Source organism: Camelus bactrianus, chromosome 19, assembly GCF_048773025.1.
Source record: "Camelus bactrianus isolate YW-2024 breed Bactrian camel chromosome 19, ASM4877302v1, whole genome shotgun sequence".
NCBI classification, from domain to species: Eukaryota; Metazoa; Chordata; class Mammalia; order Artiodactyla; family Camelidae; genus Camelus; species Camelus bactrianus.
This window is the reverse complement of record NC_133557.1, coordinates 11,682,869-11,701,299: the sequence shown is the minus strand read 5'-3', so window position 1 is coordinate 11,701,299 and position 18,431 is coordinate 11,682,869. Positions and strand designations below refer to the sequence as shown.

The 18,431-nt window shown below is 46.7% G+C and overlaps 2 protein-coding genes across 4 annotated transcripts in view; both read right to left on the bottom strand.

Moving 5' to 3' along the window:
- The window catches only part of CHMP4B (charged multivesicular body protein 4B), a 37,157-nt gene extending 36,620 nt beyond the window's left edge, over positions 1 to 537 (bottom strand). Inside the window, exon 1 of the mRNA XM_010960849.3 lies at positions 192 to 537. Within this exon, the coding sequence (XP_010959151.2) occupies positions 192 to 381 (190 nt within the window). The 5' untranslated portion in view covers positions 382 to 537. The remainder of the gene's footprint in view (positions 1 to 191) is intronic.
- A 1,668-nt stretch (positions 538 to 2,205) lies between these two features.
- The window catches only part of ZNF341 (zinc finger protein 341), a 43,282-nt gene continuing 27,056 nt past the window's right edge, over positions 2,206 to 18,431 (bottom strand). For 2 of the 3 annotated variants that reach the window (XM_074347159.1, XM_074347160.1), the window contains 4 exons: positions 17,271 to 17,403; positions 14,387 to 14,498; positions 14,062 to 14,132; positions 2,206 to 12,286 (listed from right to left, as the gene is read on the bottom strand). In XM_074347159.1, coding sequence (XP_074203260.1) covers positions 11,757 to 12,286; positions 14,062 to 14,132; positions 14,387 to 14,498; positions 17,271 to 17,403 — 846 coding nt within the window. In that variant the 3' untranslated portion in view covers positions 2,206 to 11,756. The remainder of the gene's footprint in view (positions 12,287 to 14,061; positions 14,133 to 14,386; positions 14,499 to 17,270; positions 17,404 to 18,431) is intronic. The other variant, XR_012500605.1, reaches the window with a different exon arrangement.

Genomic DNA, 18,431 nt, shown 5'->3' with positions numbered 1-18,431 from the left:
ACAGTCTGATGGTGGAGGAGTCCAAGGCTCGCGGAGATGCTAAAGGGATTCAGGCGGGGAGGGGTCCCAGACCCGACCAGGAAAGGCACAGAAGGGAGTCTGACAGGGTAAGAGTTCCAGGATCCGAGTAAACACTGGGGCGAGTCTGACGGCCAGGCCAGGGGGAGTCTGAGGCGGCCGGGCCGACTCACCGCGCTTGTTTTTGGTGCCGTGCTTCTTGGCGGCCGTCAGCTCCTGCTCAATCTTCTTCTCCAGGAATTCCTGCTTCTTACTTAGCATCTCCTCTGTGTCCCGCAGTCTCTGGATGGCCTCCTGGGGGGTCGGGCCGCCCTTGCCGGCCTTACCCCCTCCAGCCCCGAACAGCTTCCCGAACACCGACATGGTTGCTACTCGCCGCGCCGGGCTGCGCCGCCCGTTCCGGCTCGGCTCGGCTCGGCTCCGGCGCCCGCTCCCGGCCCCGCCGCTCCCCGGCCGCCGCAGGCCTCTCTGCCACCGCCGCCCCACAGCTGGGCCCGGCCGCGCCACCTCCCACAGGGCCCCACGCCCGGCTCCGGCGGCGTCAGGGAAACACGCCGCCGACTACAGCTCCCGGTGGGCAACGCGGTGGCTGTGCCTCGAATCTAATGCAGGGAGGCGAGCTGCATGCCGGGAGGCTATAGTCTTCCGGCTTATGGCGCTCGGCGGAGCGACTTTTTGGTCTACGAGGGTCAAAGGGCGAGGTGGCATGCTGGGAAACGTAGTTTCCTTGGAACCAGTCTGCGTTGAGTAAGACATGAAGAGAAATAATAGTGTTTCTTAAAAAGTAATTAACATTAAGCACATTCTATGATCCACGCGCTGTGAAAATGCTTTACGTGCATCATCATATTTCTCACGAGAGAATACTGTTACTATTTTGTAGGTGCGTAAACAAGACTCAGAAATTGAGCCACTGACTAGCTTAACTTACTAGCCCAGTCTTTGCATATGCTGTTCCCTCTACCTGCTATGCCTTTGTACTCTTTGCTTACCTAACAGGTTCTTCAAAACCTAGTGGAGGCTAACAGCAAAGCTAGACTGCAAAGGTTCAAAACCCACTTTGAGTATGTACTTGAGCAATTTACTTCCCCTAGTCTGTGTGCTTCCCTTTCCAAAACTATAAACTGAAGATAACTACAAGACCACTTCCAAGCTTATGTGAGCTAGGAATGTAAAGTGCTTACTTAGCATAGGCCTAGCACAGTAAGTGCTCAGAAATGTGTATATTATTCTGGGTGATCATTATGCACAATCATAATTAACCTGGAGAAGACCCAGAACTTTAAATAGTAGCAGAAGTATTGAGAATTTTTTTCGCTTCTGCATTATACAAGTCCAGCTGGTTGTGGGGTTACATTTCATTGTTTTCCCTTGTCTTTTGCTGTCAAGAATTGAGGGAAGTGATTAGACGGGCTTACTGACCCTGACTGGCTTCCAACAAGGGGAAGAAAGTGCCAAGCTGATAAAGGCAGGACATTTCTCTTTTTCCACAGCTGGCTCCTTTATTCCAAGGACATCGTTCTACAACAGGACAACTTATGTCCCACAGCTGCTTCATTAACTCCAGGGACGTACTCCAATGTCTTCCTCTTTGCCAAACTTTCTGTTTTAGGGCTGAGCTCCGAGGGAGGGAAGAGCCTGTAACAGAAAGTAATTAGCACCACCACCAGAATGAAGATAATGATAGCAGAGCCTTCTGATAAAAGACCCTGTGGCCCAATCAAAAACTGGAGCTGTCTCAACCAGCTCCCCGGCTGACAGCTCCCCACTCGAGTGTTTTTCTTTTCTCTCTTTCTGAGCAATAAAAGTAGCTCTTTTTTCACTTTGTCCCTCTGCCTCTGTTGAGAATTCTTTTTCAGTCAGCAGGCAAGGACCCACACATTTGGGGAGAGGGGTTGCCCACCCGTGTGGTGCGATTTCCAATTTAGAGGTCCCTCTATCTGCTAACAGAATCACTTCTCCATCGATTAGCAGTGAGGCTGTGTCTAGCAGCCAATACTTCCCCTAAGCCCACCAATCTGATCTGCTGCTTCTAATCTTGCATTCATTAGTTAGTCTTGCATGAAAACAAAGACTGAATCAGTTCTGAGTGAGGATCTGAAGGGCTCTTCAATGAAGGAAAACACGGCTTCTTTTTCATTCCTTCCTGGATCCTGTCACTTGGGAACAGAGTTTCAAATAAATGAGAACTTTACAGAACTTTTCCTTTATTATTTCACATACATTAGTCTTGTCTCCTCCCCAGACTATTATGTAGACATGTAGACAAAAACATGCTTCAGTTCTTGTTGTTATCATTCTTGTTGTAATCTGCCACAACCCCAGCCTGCACATACAGGTAACCATTTCCAGAGGGTGAGAGTTCATTTCACACAACTTTCCAGGTTGGAAGAAATTTTTCCAAGAATTCACAGCAGCATACATTGTGAAACATAAGTCACACTTGTATTTGTTTTATAATTGAGACACTGATATATTTTTATCAAAATAAAAAACAAAGAAGGTATAGCTCAGTGGTAGAGCACATGCTTAGTATACACAAGGTCCCGGGTTCAATTCCCAGTACATCCTCTAAAAATAAAATAAATAATTAAGCTTAATTACCTTCTCCCTAAAAATTAAAAAAAAATTTTAATAACAAAATAAATAAATAATAAAAACAAGGAGGCTTAAATCAAGCCATCTCATGTGGTACAGCAACCCCTCCATATCTAAGCAATGTGCCCCTCCCCTCTTATCTAAGTCATGCTGCAACCAGGCACACAGGTAGCAAAACACCTGCTGGGGTTGATCTATGACCCAAAGAATATATGAACAGGCAGATGCTGTAGACGTCACCATCAGCAGTCTCCTATTGCTAGGGGGGAAACAGTGGATGATAGTAGAGCCCCTCATGTCATAACTCTGGGAGCCCAGTAAAACATCTTGGGGATATGATAGCAGAAGATTCAGATTTAATCCTGAGTACCTCCCAATTAATTGGTGTGGACCACTTGGATTACTGGGTTGAGAAGAATTCTGAGGTTGCATCAGGACTCTTTGTAAAAATGTGCTGTGCTGAGATCAATTATTGATGTCTACCTAGCGTGTGGAATGGGAGGTGGTGATGCATGGGCAAGGTAGCTGTCATCCTGGCTAAGGATTCAACTGTCTTGGTAGAGATTCACAGGGTGTATTGGCTCAATACTGGAGAGCTCTGGGCTTTCCTGGCCTTCATTTTTCTGGACTCTTGGGCTTTTCAAACTGTGACCCACTGGTATTACCTCATTAAAAACAATGTGAAAAGAATGAGCTTCCATTACTTGCAACAACTTGGATGACTTACAGATATCATGTTGAGTGAAAGAAATCAGACACAAATGCCTGTATGATTCCATCTACACAAAGTTTGAAAACAGGCAAAACTAATTTCTGATCCACGGTAATAGGAGTCAGAACAGCAGTCACCTCCTAGGGTGGTACAGACCAGGCAGGATGACCTTTGCGGGGTGCTGACAGGTTCTATATCAAGATCCAGTGGTGTTCACATGGGCAGGTACAAATTTATATTTTTATGCTTAAGATCAGTGCTCTTTGCATACCTTATGTACTTAACTAAACATGTTATATTGCAATCTTAAAATATCTCTGGTAAGAGCAGCAATAGAAGCATACAGTTTTGATTTGTTTACCAAATACCTTGCATACAAAATTCCATCTTATCTCCACCTACCAAAGCCCCATGAAATAAGTATCATTATACCATCTCTATTTTACAGTTGAGGAAACTGAGACCCACAGAAGTAGAAACTGCTCAAGGTCACATGGTTAAAGACACTCTGCCATATATTTGTAACTTTCTTTAAAAAATGTGTCAAGAAAAGCTGAATTAGTAAAACCTATTATAAATAATGGGGTTTGAATTATGAATAATAAAAATTATTATGACTTGGTCTTGCATAATTATACCATCAAATACAAAGGACTTTGCTGATTTTTAGTTGTAAAAACCAAGTCAAACACAGTCAAATACAAAAGACTTTGTAGAGTATATCCAACACCCTTTTCTGATAAAAATATGCAACAAACTAGGAATAGAACTGTTCAACCTAATAAAGTGAAAGTCTTGTACACTGAGAAGTACAAAACTTTGTTGAACGAAATTAAACAGCTAAATAAATGGAAAGATATCCCGAATTCATGGTTTGGAAGACTTATTATTTGTAAGGTGGCAACACTCCCTAAATTGATCTACAGATTCAATACAACTCCTATAAAAATATGAGCTGCCTTTTCTGCAGAAATGGATAAGATGATTCTGAAACTCATATGAAATTTCAAGGGGCCTTGAATAGTCAAAACAAAACTGGAGGACTCACACTTCTTGATTTCAAATCTTACTGTAAAGCTACAGTAATCAAAACAGTGTGGTACTGACATAAAGATAAATATATAGATCGATGGAACAGAACTGAGAATCCAGAAATACACTCATACATCTATGGTCAATTGATTTTCAACAAGATTACCAAGACCATTCAACAGGGAAAAACAGTCTTTCAACAAATAGTGTTGGGATAACTGGATATTCAAATACAAAAGAATGAATTTGCATTCCCCCCTTAAACCATATACAAAAATTGACTCAAAATGGATCGAAGGCCTATATGCAAGAGCTAAAACTATAAAACTCTTAGAAGGAAACACAGGTGTAAACTTTGGGGCCTTCAATATGGCAACAGTTTCTTAAATATGACACCAAAAGCACAAGTAACAAAAGAAGAAAATAAATATTGTAGACGTCACCAAAATTAAAAACTTTTGTGTATCAAAGTCCATTATCAAGAAAGTGAAAGGACAACCCATAAAATGAAAGAAAATATTGGCAAATTCCATACCTGAGAATACTAGTTAATATTCAGAATATATTTTTAAAAAACTCTTACACCTCAAAAAAAAAAAGACAAAAACCCAATTAAAAAGCATTGAATTGTACATTTTAAATGGTTAAAATGGTGAATTTTATGTTATGCGAATTTTAATTTAAAGTGTGTTGAAAAGAAAACACATTTTGGTGCCCACCACACTAACCTAGATTAGAACTGAGGCTCTTCTATTCATCCATGTAGCAAGGTGCTTCATCTGCCTCTATTTCCCCATCTGTGAAAGAGACATGAACTTCCTCACCAAGCCTTTCTGAGGATTCACTGATAACATAGGTAAAGGGCATGGCACAGAATATGCATCCAATATGTATTTACAAAATAAACAATAACAACAGGAATAATAATAGTATCTATTGAGCCCTCACTGAGTCAGATGGCTTACATAGATTATCTCTTCTCGTTTAATCATCCAACTGTAGTTCAATGAGGTAGGTACAGATTACAGCTGAGGAAACAGAAGCTTAGAGAGGTTGAATGCCTTATCCAAGATCACACCATTATTAAGTGATGTGGCTGGCATCTGAACCCCCAGAAAGGAATAGAAAATCTTTAGTGAGCACTCTGTGCTAAGCAAGACACCAAACTGAGCAGTTTACATGCATTACCTCATTTAGCTCACACAACTGCATGAAGTGAGCATTATTATTGTCCCCATTTTGTACATTCGATGCTGGAGAAACAGGGAAGTTGAATACCTTGCTCAAGGTCACTCAGCTTGCAGGGGCAGAGACAACTTACTTAGCCACCATACTTATACCACATACATCCAAACGAATGAATGGACAGAGATACGAATGTAACTGAGCAAGGGCTCCTGTGTCCACAGCACAGAAAGCCAAACTCTGACAGCTGATGGTCGTGGCAAAATAAGGGTTTATTTGAAGGATGCCAAGCAAGGGAGTGGGAGACAAGTCTCAGATCCACTCCACCTTGGTCTCTGAGTCAGGGACGTTTTAAAGGGGAAGAAAAAAGGAACTGGGATTAATCATTGTCTTGTGGCATTTCTGTGTCTTAATGGTGGTGTAGGGAGTCAGGATGTCTCTATTTTATGATTCTCTGGCCAAGTAGTCCATGGCTTGGGGGTCTGGGAGCTCATCTTGCCCTGTAGAAAGTCTCAGTTTTTACATTAATGATGATGCCTATGATAGCAATTTTAGTACATGAATTATGTTATCAATAACAGCAATCTTGGTCATCTAACTGGCCAGTTAGTGTTCAGTTAGCACAGGATTGAGGTCAGAGTGGACAAGAAGGGGATTGAGGTCAGAGAGGACAAGTACAAGAATAAAGTTTTAGACAGAGAAATTTGTCATAAACTCCATAAAGGAACTTGGTTTTAGGGAGACTCAGCCTCACACACAAACAAACAAATAAATGAAGTGTGATGGGCCTGGGAGAAGGTATGACCTCCTTGGGGAATAGGGCAAAGTTAGCAATAGGGGTAGGACAGGCCCAGTAGAACCTGAGAGGGGGAAGTGGAAAGCTCCATAGATCTTTCATTATCTGTTTGGTTCACCATGTACCACCAATGCCTAGAACTATGCCTGCATACAGTAGATGCTCATCAAATATTTGTTGAATGAATAAATGAATGAACTGAGGTAGCAATGACCTGGGGGTCAGGAGAGCTGGATCTGAACTCAGTTTGCCAAGATGAGGCTTTGGAAAAGAACCTTCCCTTTCTGGGCTGCAGCTTACTCTCTGTGATTCTACAAAAAGCCCAAGGCCCTGAAGTTGGGCCTTGGCCTCTTGCCTCAGGTTCTGTGCCTGATCATACACCAGCCACCCTTGGCCAGTAGTGAGTCACCCTAACCCTGATGTAGAATCTGCTAACCTCCCGACCACCACCACCCTTCAGGCCCTGAGAACCCATGAGACATTTGCTGGCAGCCTTGGGGGTTGGCAGCATCTGCAGCGGCCACCTCCACTTCTTTCTCCCCACGGTGATAAAATTGGTCCAACCGGTTCTCTTGGGCGAGGCAGGATACCTGCTCTGGAACTGGGACTTTCAAGCCACAGCCTTTGTCATTTGTCCCAGATATTCTCAGCTCCTTCTTAAGACAAAGAAAAGAGTCCTTTATATCAGATGTTACCTCCTAGCTCTCTCTCAGCCTGCGCGGCGGATTCTTACCGGGGAAAACTTACCCTTGGCCTCTGTGGGAGGAGGGGTGAGTAGAGGGGACCTTGTTCTCACAAAGTATGTCAACAAGTGTTGTCCAGCAATTCCTGGGTAGGTCTAACCACTGGAGATATATCAGTGAATAAACCATCAAAAATCCTTGTTCTTATGGATCTTTTGTTTCTAGTGAGGAGAACAAAACAAAGAAATGTCTAATATAATGTCAAGGATGATGAATAAAAATGAAGCAGGGTAAGGGACTAAAGAATGATAGAAGTAAGTGAGGGCTATTTTAAACAGATTAGCCAGAGAAGACCTCTCTAAGGGAATGACTTTTGGACAAAGGTGAATAGAGGGGGGCAGCCAGCCATATGAAAATCTGGGGGGAGAGCATTCTAGACAGAGGGAAGAGCAAGTGTAAAGACCCTGAGGCAGGAACTAGTCTATATGATGGAGCAATAGCTAGAGGGCAGGTGTAGCTGGAGTGGGAATATGAAAAGAGGGGGAGGGGGGAGGGTATAGCTCAAATGGTAGAGTGCATGCTTAGCATGCACTAGGTCCTAGGTTCAATCCCCAGTACCTCCACTGAAAAGGTAAAAAAATAAATAAACCTAATTACCTCCCCACTGCAAAACAAAAAATTAAAAAAAAAAAAAGAAAAGAAAAGAGGGGTAAGAGGTGAGGGCTGCATCAGGTAGAACCTTGAAATCTACAGGGAAAACTTCAGATTTCATTTTGGGAGAGACTGGAAGCCACTGAAGGGCTTTAAACAGGAAAGTGGCATAACCTGATTGAGGGTCTAGAAAGATCCCTTGGGCTGCTGTCAAGAGAATGAATCATAGTAGGGGAAGAGAGAAAGCAGGGAGACCAAAGGGAAGGCTGATGATACAGTCATCCTTGTAGGAGAGGCTGGCATCCTGGACAGAGCAGTGTGTCCAGGAGACGAGCAGTGGTTGGAGCCTCAGAGAAGTGGTTCCAAAAAAACCCCATAGCCCATTAGAGCTGAGGACTTTAGAGATCCTAAAAGAAGACAAGAGCTTTGGAGTCTATCAGTCCTGGACTGGAGGCTCCGCTCCACACATTCTGGCTGTGAGTCCTTGAGCAAGTTGTGATGCCTCTCTGAGCCTTGGTTTTCCCACCTGTAAAATGGGTGTAATGAGATAGCCTGCTTCCAAGGGGTGTCTTGAGGACTTAGTAACATGTAAATAAAGCATAGAGCACAGGGCTTGGTGCTTAGTATACAGTCAGTGAAGTCACAACTCAACTACCCACATTTATTGATAGAGAAACTGAGGCCAGCTCTAGCTGAGAGGTAGACAGAGGACTGGAAGAAAAGGAAGCGGAATTTACAGAGTAAGTCATATACCTACAGAGACTAGAAATAAGATGAATGAGTAAAGTGGGCCAGGAACGTGAAAAATCATGTGGCCACGTCTGGCCACCTTGCTTTCCCACTTTTGAAACAAATGTAACACATGTACCCACCTAAAAGGGCTGGTGGCCCAGCTCCATCTGCCTGCTGCCCAACTGTGCCAGACACCCCATTTTTCAATGGAAGTTAGAAATCCAGATTTTTATGTGAAATCTCCCAAATATTTAATTACACTTTCTAATTGCTTCTGGAGTACAGGAACACAGTAAATCTTTACATGTTGATCTTGCTATTATTTCAGCATCCTTGCTATTATCTCCTCCTTTCTGATCCTTGCACAATTTCTTTCTTTTCTTGCTTTGACTAGGTCTCCAATATAATGTCAGTCACAAGAGCAGACATCTTTGTCTTATTCCTGACACAGACAGAATACATCTCACCTTTCATGACTGCAGTCTTTTAATTTCTTTATTTTTCAACGTTGGCTCATTTTTTTCAAACGCTGTGAATGCCAAAGTCTATCTGTAGGCAGAATTCAACCCATGGGCTGCCAGTTTGTGATCTCTGCTTTATCTGAATTCTCTGAGTTGTGACAACAACCTCATTGGGTGAGTACTATACTCCCCATTTGATGTATGAGGATTCCAAGGTTCAGAGAGGTTAAGTGACTTGCCACAGTCACACAGCTGGGAAGACGCAGAGCCAAGATTCAAACTCAGCTCTGCCTGATGCCAAAATCTGTGGGACCCTGGATGCCCAAGTCTGTTCCTCTTTACAGTATACTCTGTCAAGCATCTTGGGGCCCTGTGAGGGCTCCTGGGGCCCTGGATAAGCTCTGTCATCAACTTTGAGTGACCCTTTGACCACAGGCCTTTCCCTCTCTGGGCCTCAGTCTCCCCATCTGCCAACTTAGGACAGCTTCAGCTATGAGAACCCCAACATTGCCCCAGTCTCCTCTCCCACAGTCCAACTTCACACCTCTGTTAAATACTAGACCTGATCTTGATATGGCCCTTGTTTTAGGGCCTGGCTTGGCCACTTACTGCTGTGTGACTTGAGGCTACTAAATCTTGCCTCATCTCAGCTGTAAAATGGGATTTAAAGTAGGACATACCTTAAAGTGCTTAGGACACGCCAGGCACGTGATAAGTGCCTACTAACTGTTAACCCTCATGATTATTGTTAAGTACAGGCGTGTGTACATTGACAGGAAGTAGAGACAGAAATATAACTTAAGTAGTTGTATTACAATGGAGATGTGGTCTCTAACATTTCTTTCACTATCATTGTTACAGTTTAAAAAAATGTTTAATGCACCCATGACTCTTCCATTACAGAGAAAAGAGAGTATATTCATTGTAGAGAAGAAAATTCCTTAACCCAACATCCAAGGCTCTCTCTGATTCAACATCAACCCATACTTCAGTAGAGCAGAGTGGCTAAGGGCACCTGAAGGCAGGCCACCCCAGCCTGAATCCCAGCTCTGTGACTTACTAGCTGTGTGTTTGGGCAAGAAACTGCCTCTCTGTGCCTCCGTTTCCTCATTGACAAAATAAGGAAAGTGACAATTCTCACCCAATGGGGCTGACATGATATGATATAAAAGTCTTAGCACAGCATCCATCCTGTGGAGGCTTGAAGCGTATTAATAATTATCATGATCCACCCACCTCCCCAAGTCTCTGTCATCCTAGACTATTCACCAGGCCCAGAACATAACAGGCCTTGCATTGTCATACCTCGAGGTCTTTGCTCATGCCCTGCTCTACCTGGCATGCCTTCGTCCATCTGTCCATCCAACATACTCTGTGTCAAGGCCTAGATCAAGTGTTAGCCTCCTTTGAGACTTCCTGTCCCCACTAGTCCCTCCTCCGGCCTTTCTGTGGGCTGGGTACGCTTACCACACTCACCCCTCAGCTGTGCACAGCTGCCTTACTCATCCCTCCTCCTGCATCATATCCTTCCTGAGGATATGAGGAAGTTCGACTTGCTCTGAGCTCCAGCCTCAGACCCACACACAGATGTCTGAGGGATGTGACAGCCTTCAAGGAAACCCAGTGATAAAACTGAGTCTGACAGTCCTCCCACAACCTGCCTGGTCCACTCTCCAGCCCTCAGTGTCCTCTCCTGTAACTAAGGCAGAGTGGCCCAGCAAGGTGGGGGTGAAGATAAAGGAGAAAGCATTGCTCAAAGTCCCTTTTCTCCCTTTCTGTCTCCCAGTGAGCCTGGTTTGCTCCCCACTGGACGAGCTGGAGGCGGGGAAGGGAATGCTGGATGTGGGGGCATCTATGGCCATCCAGAGATCTCTCTGGCTCTGGTCAGTTTCTGATTCCAAAGGGTTTGGGGCGAGGCCCAACATGCTGCATTGTCAAAAGTGAGCACAAACCCCTTCCTCTGTGTGTTTCCAAGGACACATTCTGAAATAATTGTCAGGAAGCACTAAACCTCTCTAAGGCTACTGGGGTAGTGCAGTTGTGTGTAAGGAGCCATGGGACCCCTCGGCCTGCATACGCTTTGGAGGAATGTTGCCACCTAGGGGCTAAGAACGGAACTGCCAGAGCTAGGGCCTGAGCCATCTGGACACACATTTTGATATAAACATTTATCGAGCACTTTCTGAGCACTGAGCACTTCCTGAGTGCCAGGCACAATACCCAACCCTTTTCACATTTCATCATACTGGATCCCCATGACAGCCCTATGAGGTAGTACTGTCCTAAGCCCCACTGTACAAATGAGGAACACAGGGCTCAGAAAGGTGAAGTGACTTACCCAAGGTCACACAGCAAGTGAGTGTCAGTGCTTGGATCTGAAGCCAGATCTGGCTGATAGCTGCACTCTAACAATGGTAGATACCCAAGAGCCTCCTATATGCCTACAACACAGAGTGGCCAGGGGATGCTGTGAGGAGCCTCATATGAAAAGGTCCAGCAGATCAGGGCTCCAACCACATCAGGACTCCTGAAGAGCAGCTTGATCAGAGACTACCCCAAGGCAGCCTGGAGGAGGGATGGGCGGGCTGCCCTGTCTTCTGTCTCAGGCAGCTTGACCACCAGCCTGGACCAGCCAGACCCTGGGCCACTCAGACTTCGCCGTCTCTCTTGCCATCATCCCTGCCTCAGATTCCAGGATGCTGCAGGGCTTTCCAGCAGGATAGGAGACACAGCGGGGCGGCCATGGGCTAGGGTTTACAGATGACATTCCGAAAGGATTTTGACCAATGGCTCACTTCCATTGGGAAGGATCTCTAGTCTGCTCCCAGAGGCCCTAGACCCAAAGGTGAGAATCACGCAAGACCCTGGGAACAAACACCAGGGGTTTGTCATTCTGAGGCCTGGATGTAGACGGGCACAGCAAGCATGGTACATGGGCCCTCAGCCCCTGCCTGCAGCTCTGCCAGTGCCAGGTTGGAGCCCAGGCCCTCGGCATGCCCAGGCACTACCAGCTCAGGTTCGCCCCCCACCGTACCCCCTACTACGATGGACAGCACAGCATCCGGCTCCGAGAAGGGGGGCTTGCCTGGGGCGGCCTCAGGCACTGGCCCGGCCTCTGGGTCCTTCAGCTCCTCCAGCCCCAGTGGGTCGGGCAGGGGAGTCACCACCTTGTGCCCTCCACTGCTGCCGCCGCGGGGGGCTGCCCTCCTCCGGGGGGGCCGCCGGGCTTGCAGGTCCTTGTCCTTTTGGGGGCCGAGGCGGCAGCGGTGGTCCTTGAGGTACTTGTGGCGGGAAAAGCCCTTGGCACAGCCAGCACAGCGGAACTTGTAGTTGCCAGTGTGGGCGCGCTGGTGCTCAGCGAGGTGGGCGCGGCGGCTGAAGGACTTGCTGCACAGGGCGCACTTGTGGAGCTTCATGCCTGGGGAGCAAGGGGAAGGCAGTGAGAGGCGCCCAGATCCTCTACCCTAAAATGGTGCCTTGGCACTTGGAATAAAACCCAGTTTCTCAGCTTGTTCTATAAGCATGGATGTGATCTGGGCTCTGCTCCCTCCGGTCTCATCTCCGATCTCCTCCCAGCCACTTACTCTGTGCCAGCCACACTCACTCTCCTCAAATGCCTCTTGGCCTTTGTACTTGCTGTTTCTCTCTGCCTGGAATAGCATGCTCAGCCCCCAAACCTTGGCTAACTTTGCCAGGTCACCATCATCTCTCTCCACTCTGGTCTGGCCCCTTCAGACCATTCCCTACAGAGCAGCTAGAGAGGTCTTCATAAAACCTCTCCATGACATTCCCTGCCCCAAATGCCCCAGAGATTTCCCAAGTCTCCCACAAAGCCATATGGCAACTGACAACCCTCTTCACCTCTCAGCCCCATCCCCTCCCTCTCTCCCCTCTTGTTCTCTGACACCAGGCCTCCTGCCCACCTTTCCTTGCCTCAGACACCGGCCAGTCTCTTCCCTGCCTTTGCATTTGCTGTTCCCTTACCCTGGAAGCCATTTCCTGGCTCTTCTCATCCCTCAGACTCAGCTTTCATGTCACCTCCCCTCGGAGGTCCTCCCTGATACCCACCTCCCCTCTTTCTCTGCCCCCTCACTCTTGTTTATTTCCATCTTTGCACTCAGCATATTTTGCTGTAACATACTTGTTTGCTGTTCATTTTTGATCTCTGCCACTAAATGCTAAGCTTCCCCAGGAGGGCTGGGTGGCGTTCTGCCTGATTCCCCCATGGCACACCCCCAGTGCCTGACACGTGGTAGATTCTCAGTAGTAACTCACTGAATGAATCACTGGTGCTTCCATGTTCACCATGAAGTCAACTCCATCCCACACTCAGCCTGTGCCATGGCTCCCTCAGCCTTCCTGGGATGATGGCTCAGAGAGGGGCAGTAACTTGCCTGAAGCCACACAGCAGGACAGTGGTAATGTCAAAAATCAAGGCCAGGCCCTCTGTCTCCAAGTCCTCAATCTACTCTCCAAGTTTTCAAACTTTCTTTAGCCCCTAAATCCTTTCTGTAAACCAGGGGTTGTTAACCAGGGATGACTTGACTCTCCAGGAATCTTTTGGCTTGTCCCCTGGAGACATTTTTGGTCATCACAACTGTGATGTAGAGGCCAGGGATGCTCCTAAGCATCCTACAGTGCACAGGGAAGCCACCCACGACAAAGAATTATCCAGCCCAAAATATCAATAGTGCCAATATTGAGAAACTGTGTTCTAGACCAGATGGTATGTGGAAAGCCAGCCAAACTGCTCTAGGAAAGCAGCAGCCCCAGGGAAAGCTCCATGGAGTCCCCAGGGAAACTGAATAGTGGTAACAGAGACCCCTACTCCACACCCCAGCTGCCGTGCTCTGCCCAGGAGACCAAGGAACCTCCTTGGCCTTATTTGGGACCCTGTCAGAATTGGATCTCCCTCCACACCTGACCCACACCTCGATCACAGTGGGTGTCTCTCTGATATACAGTCATCTCCTCTCGAGTCAGCTTCCTGGGCGACTGTGTCTGACTCACCTCTGTACACCTGAAAATCCTAACACAGGCTGCGCTCACGGCTCACGGGAGTGAAAGTCTGTTGGCTGGAATGTACCAGGCAGCGATAATAAGCCTCATGGGATGTGTCTGCTCTTTCTGGGGGGCCTACCCCAGGGGGCCTGAGCTGATCCAGACCCTCTGGGAGGTCCAGGAGCGACTTACCAGAGTGGGAGAGGATATGAGCCTTCAGTTTGTCTGGCCGGTTGAACTCCTTACTGCAGCCCGTGTGTGTCCTAGAATCCAAAACACTGATCAGGAGCGCTGGTCAGGATTTTCTTGTTGGCTCCTCTGCTCCCCTGGGCAGGAGGGACTCCCTCATCCACCCTCAGGGCTGGGCAAGGAAGCAGGGGGCGGTGGGGAGCAAAGCAGCCAGGCAGGACCCAGGACAGGACAAAAGAAGAGAGGACCTTCAGCCTTCAGCCCTGCCCCTCGTCTGTCCCACAGCTGGGTCTTCTGCCCCCTCCCACCCACGCCACTCTCTACTTACGAGAAGGGGCATTTGTATTTCTTGAATGGCTCATGGATCAACATGTGTCTCTTCAGTTTGTCCTTGCGGTTGAATGCAGACTCACACACTGAGCATTCGTAGGGCTTCTCACCTGCATCAGGAAACACAGTTGGGGGACCAAGGGTCCCATGAGAGGGAATCTGAATATGGGGTACAGGAGTCCCCACTAGAGGGCAGTAACTCCTCTAGGGAGGTGGCCTGGGGGAACACAGCCTCTCTCATTCCTCCAGACTCTGTTTTGCCAAGAAGAGGGGGCTTTTTCAGATAGGATGGTCAGGAAAGGCCTCTCTGATGAGGTAACATCTGAAGTGAGACCTGAGGTGGTAAGGGAGAGAGCTATGCAGAAATCTGGGAGTGAGGGTCCCAGGCAGGAGGAGAGGTGGGGGCGCCTGGTGTGTCTGAGGAACAACTGGGAGGCCTGTGTGGCGGGAATGGAGCAGGGGAGGGATAACGAGGCAGAAGATGAGGTAGGCAAGGCAGCCAGGCCCAACAGGGAGGCCCTGGAAGGCCAAGGGTTTTACTCTGAGCAAGATGAGAGGCCAGCAGAGGGGCTGAGCAGAGGAGGGACAGGATCAGACTTTAGAGTTTCACAGGCTCCCTCTGGCTACATGGAGAGAACAGCCTGAGAGGGTGAGGGTGGAGGCAGGAAGGAAGGAGGCTGGTGCAAGAGATGGGAAGTGGCCAAGTACAGGCAAAGTCCAGAAAGCAGAATCGGCAGCCCTGCCAATGGCCTGGCTGTGGAGCGTGAGAGGAAGAGAGTCAAGGATGAGTCTAAGGTCTGAGCTGAGTGACACTTGCTGAAACAGGGCCCACCACAGGGCCCTTACACCTTATCTAGTTGAATCCTTGCAACAAATCATCAGGAAAGTACTAGATGAGAAGACTGAGGTTCACGGTCTACACCTGGTATTTGGGGGGACTAAGATTCCAGTGCAGCAATGTGCCCAAGCCCACCTGAGATGCCCCAGGTCATCTGCTGCAGAACTCATGGGCGGGGCTGAGGGTGGGGCGTGGAAAGCAGCTCTCTCCTTACAGGGGTTATGGGTCACAACCTGCCCTTTGAAACAGGGCTATTACTGGAATGTTTTATTTCCTGCCATTATTTCCTCTCTGTTCTCCCTCTGGAATGAATAAAGTACTTTTGAAAGATCCCAACCCAGTGACTGAGGAAATTCTGGTCCTTACAATGAAATGTTCTGCAGTCATTAAAAAGATTAAGGTCAGTCTGTGTTTCCTGATCTGGAAAGATCTACTGGCCATATTGCTAGGGGGAAAAGAAAACCATAGGACAGCTTAAAACAGTCCCACTTTTGTTAGAAAAAAATACAATCCTCATCCTCCAAAAAAGCCCTGGCCATATGTGTTTGAATACACACAAAATATGCAAGGAGAAAGCTAGGGAGGGAACACACCAAACTCTCAGTAGCAATTAGGATTTGAAGGAGGAATTCAACATTTTTCTACAGGTACTTCAATACTGCTTCCTTCCCATATGCTCTTACAATAAGCATGTATTACTTTTGAATAATAATAATTTTAAAAACCGTGAAGAAAGCAATTTGGCAATATCTACCAAAATTGCAAATGCATTTATTTTTTTTCTTCTTTTATCGTGGTAAAATAGACATAAAATTGACCATTTAAACCATCTTTAACTGTACAGTTCAGTGGCATTAAGTACATTTGTATTGTTGTGCAGCCATCCCCACCATCCATCTCAAGAACTCCTTCATGATCCCAAACTGAAACTCAGTACTGCATATACATTTTAACTTAGCATTTCCATTGCTAGGAATATACACTACAGATAATGCTCCCAAAAGCTTGTCAAGAGACCCACACAGCATTATGTGTACAAACTAACAGCTGAAAAAATAATTTAAGTGTCCATCCACATGGAAATGATTAAATCAAAGATGATAAATGCACAATAGTACGTAGCTGAGAAAAAGAAGATGCTAGTAGAAACATCTTCAAGGTGCATTGATAAATGAAGTAAAAAAGGTACATATAGAGTTATAATATCTGCTCACTTGTGTAAAAATAAGCAAGTGCTTTGTATAGAGGTAAAATAAAACTAGAATGACCCAGACGAGACCACTAACAGCAATTCTCTTTGGGGAGGGCAATTAGGAGTACTTTTCAAATTGCAAACTCGAAGTCACAACCTGATGGTGGTTATTTTAAAAAATAAAACTATATGGATAGAAAATACTGTCTTGTGAAACTCTTGTTTCAATACACTTTGTGTGTATATATGTGTTTCCTGGGTTGCATGTAAAATGTATTTTTTACCATACATCACAATAAAAACCAAACCAAAACAAAACATTACATTTGGATTGTCCATCTGAGGTGAAAAGGGGATTTGTTTCACATATATGCTTTTATCCTGGCAAAGATTTTCTCCTCAGGTTTTCTCCATGTTTAGATCCTTTTCAGTGGAAAACAAAATAGAATTTTTTAACTAATAAAAAAAATTTTTAATTAAAAAAATAAAATGTCAGCATGTCTCAACTGGGGAACTAAGGAGAGGTGGTTTTATTCAGGTTTGGGAGGGAATTTTGCATGGAGAACAGCACCCCCACCTCCAGGGGCTCTGAATGGTCCTGGGGGGTGACTGTCAGGGGCAGAGCCAAGAGTCCCCCAACAGCCTCCAGAGGCTCATCTCTACCCTAGTGTTGGTTGGAACCCCTTGTTCACTTGAGAGAGCAGGTGGGGAGGAGGCCAGGAAGGAGACGGGGAGGGGGATAAAGAGAGGGAGGGGGAGGGCCAGGAGGGGGATGGGGAGGAGGAATAGAGAGAGGTTGGGGGAAGGGGAAGGGGGACTGAGCAGGAGTTGGTCGGGGGGCAGGGTACCCACCTGAGTGGATGTGAGCGTGCAGTTTGAGGTAGTGCTCCCGCCGGAAGAACTTCTTGCACACCTGGCACTTGAACCTGCCCCCACTGCCATGGGTGGGGAGGTGACGCCGCAGGTAGCGCTCACAAGGAAACACCTGGCAGAACAGGAGTCAGCGGCGTCAGGTCTGACTCACCAGCCCTTGCCACATTCTGAGCTCAAGGGGCCCCTCGTTACCAGCCCTGATGGAAGCACCTTCCTTTCTGCCCACCAAGGACCAGGGCCCACAGTACCAAGCTGAGCCCTGAGGACGTCACAGCTCCCAGTCCTTACCCAAAAAACACACTCAAGAAGCTCTGAGCTTCTGTCCAGTCTGTTTTTTCTGTCCAGAGAGGCTTTCTCTCTCAGCCTGACAAACTCCTACTCTTCCAACTCAGCTGTCACTGTTTCTGTGAAGCCCTCCATGACTGCTCAGTGCCATACCAGGCAAAGCAAATCCTGCCCTTGAATATGCACCCACATTTTTCAAGTCAGCATCTAACCCACTGAATCACAGCCCTTCGCTCATACGGAATCTCCAAGACTGCGGAGAGGGGTTTTTCATTCCCCAGCACAGGGCCTGAGTCAAATGAATGACGAGCAAAGGAATGAATGAAAAAATGAACAAATAACTGAAGAAATAAATGGAAAGGTAATGAAAAGCCAGAAAATACAGCAGCCAAAATCTCCTTCCTCACCAGGCATAGGAAGGGCATTCATTTTTTTCATTCCATGTGGTCAAGGGCACAGACCCAGCTACTTATTAGCCCCACCATTTCCCAGCTGGGTGACTTTTCTGTGCCTTGGTTTCCCTGTCTATAAAATGGGGCTATGCCTACCTCCTAGGGTTAAATGAGTCAGTTAAGATAACATGCTCAGAACAGTATCTGGCATGTGGTTCTTGCTAATTCATGATAACTTTTATTCGGACCACAAATTTCAAAACCCCAAATTAGGCTGTATAATAAGAAACATCTACAATGAGGGAGAAGTGAAACCAGGGCTGTCCCGGAAAATCTTCCATGTAAGGTTGTAAGAAAATGAGTAGAACAAAGAAACCAGTTAAACACATCAGGGGGATGCAATCAGCAAAATCCAGACTTCAGGAAACTCCACAGGACCAATGGCCCAGTTTCTTCAACAAAT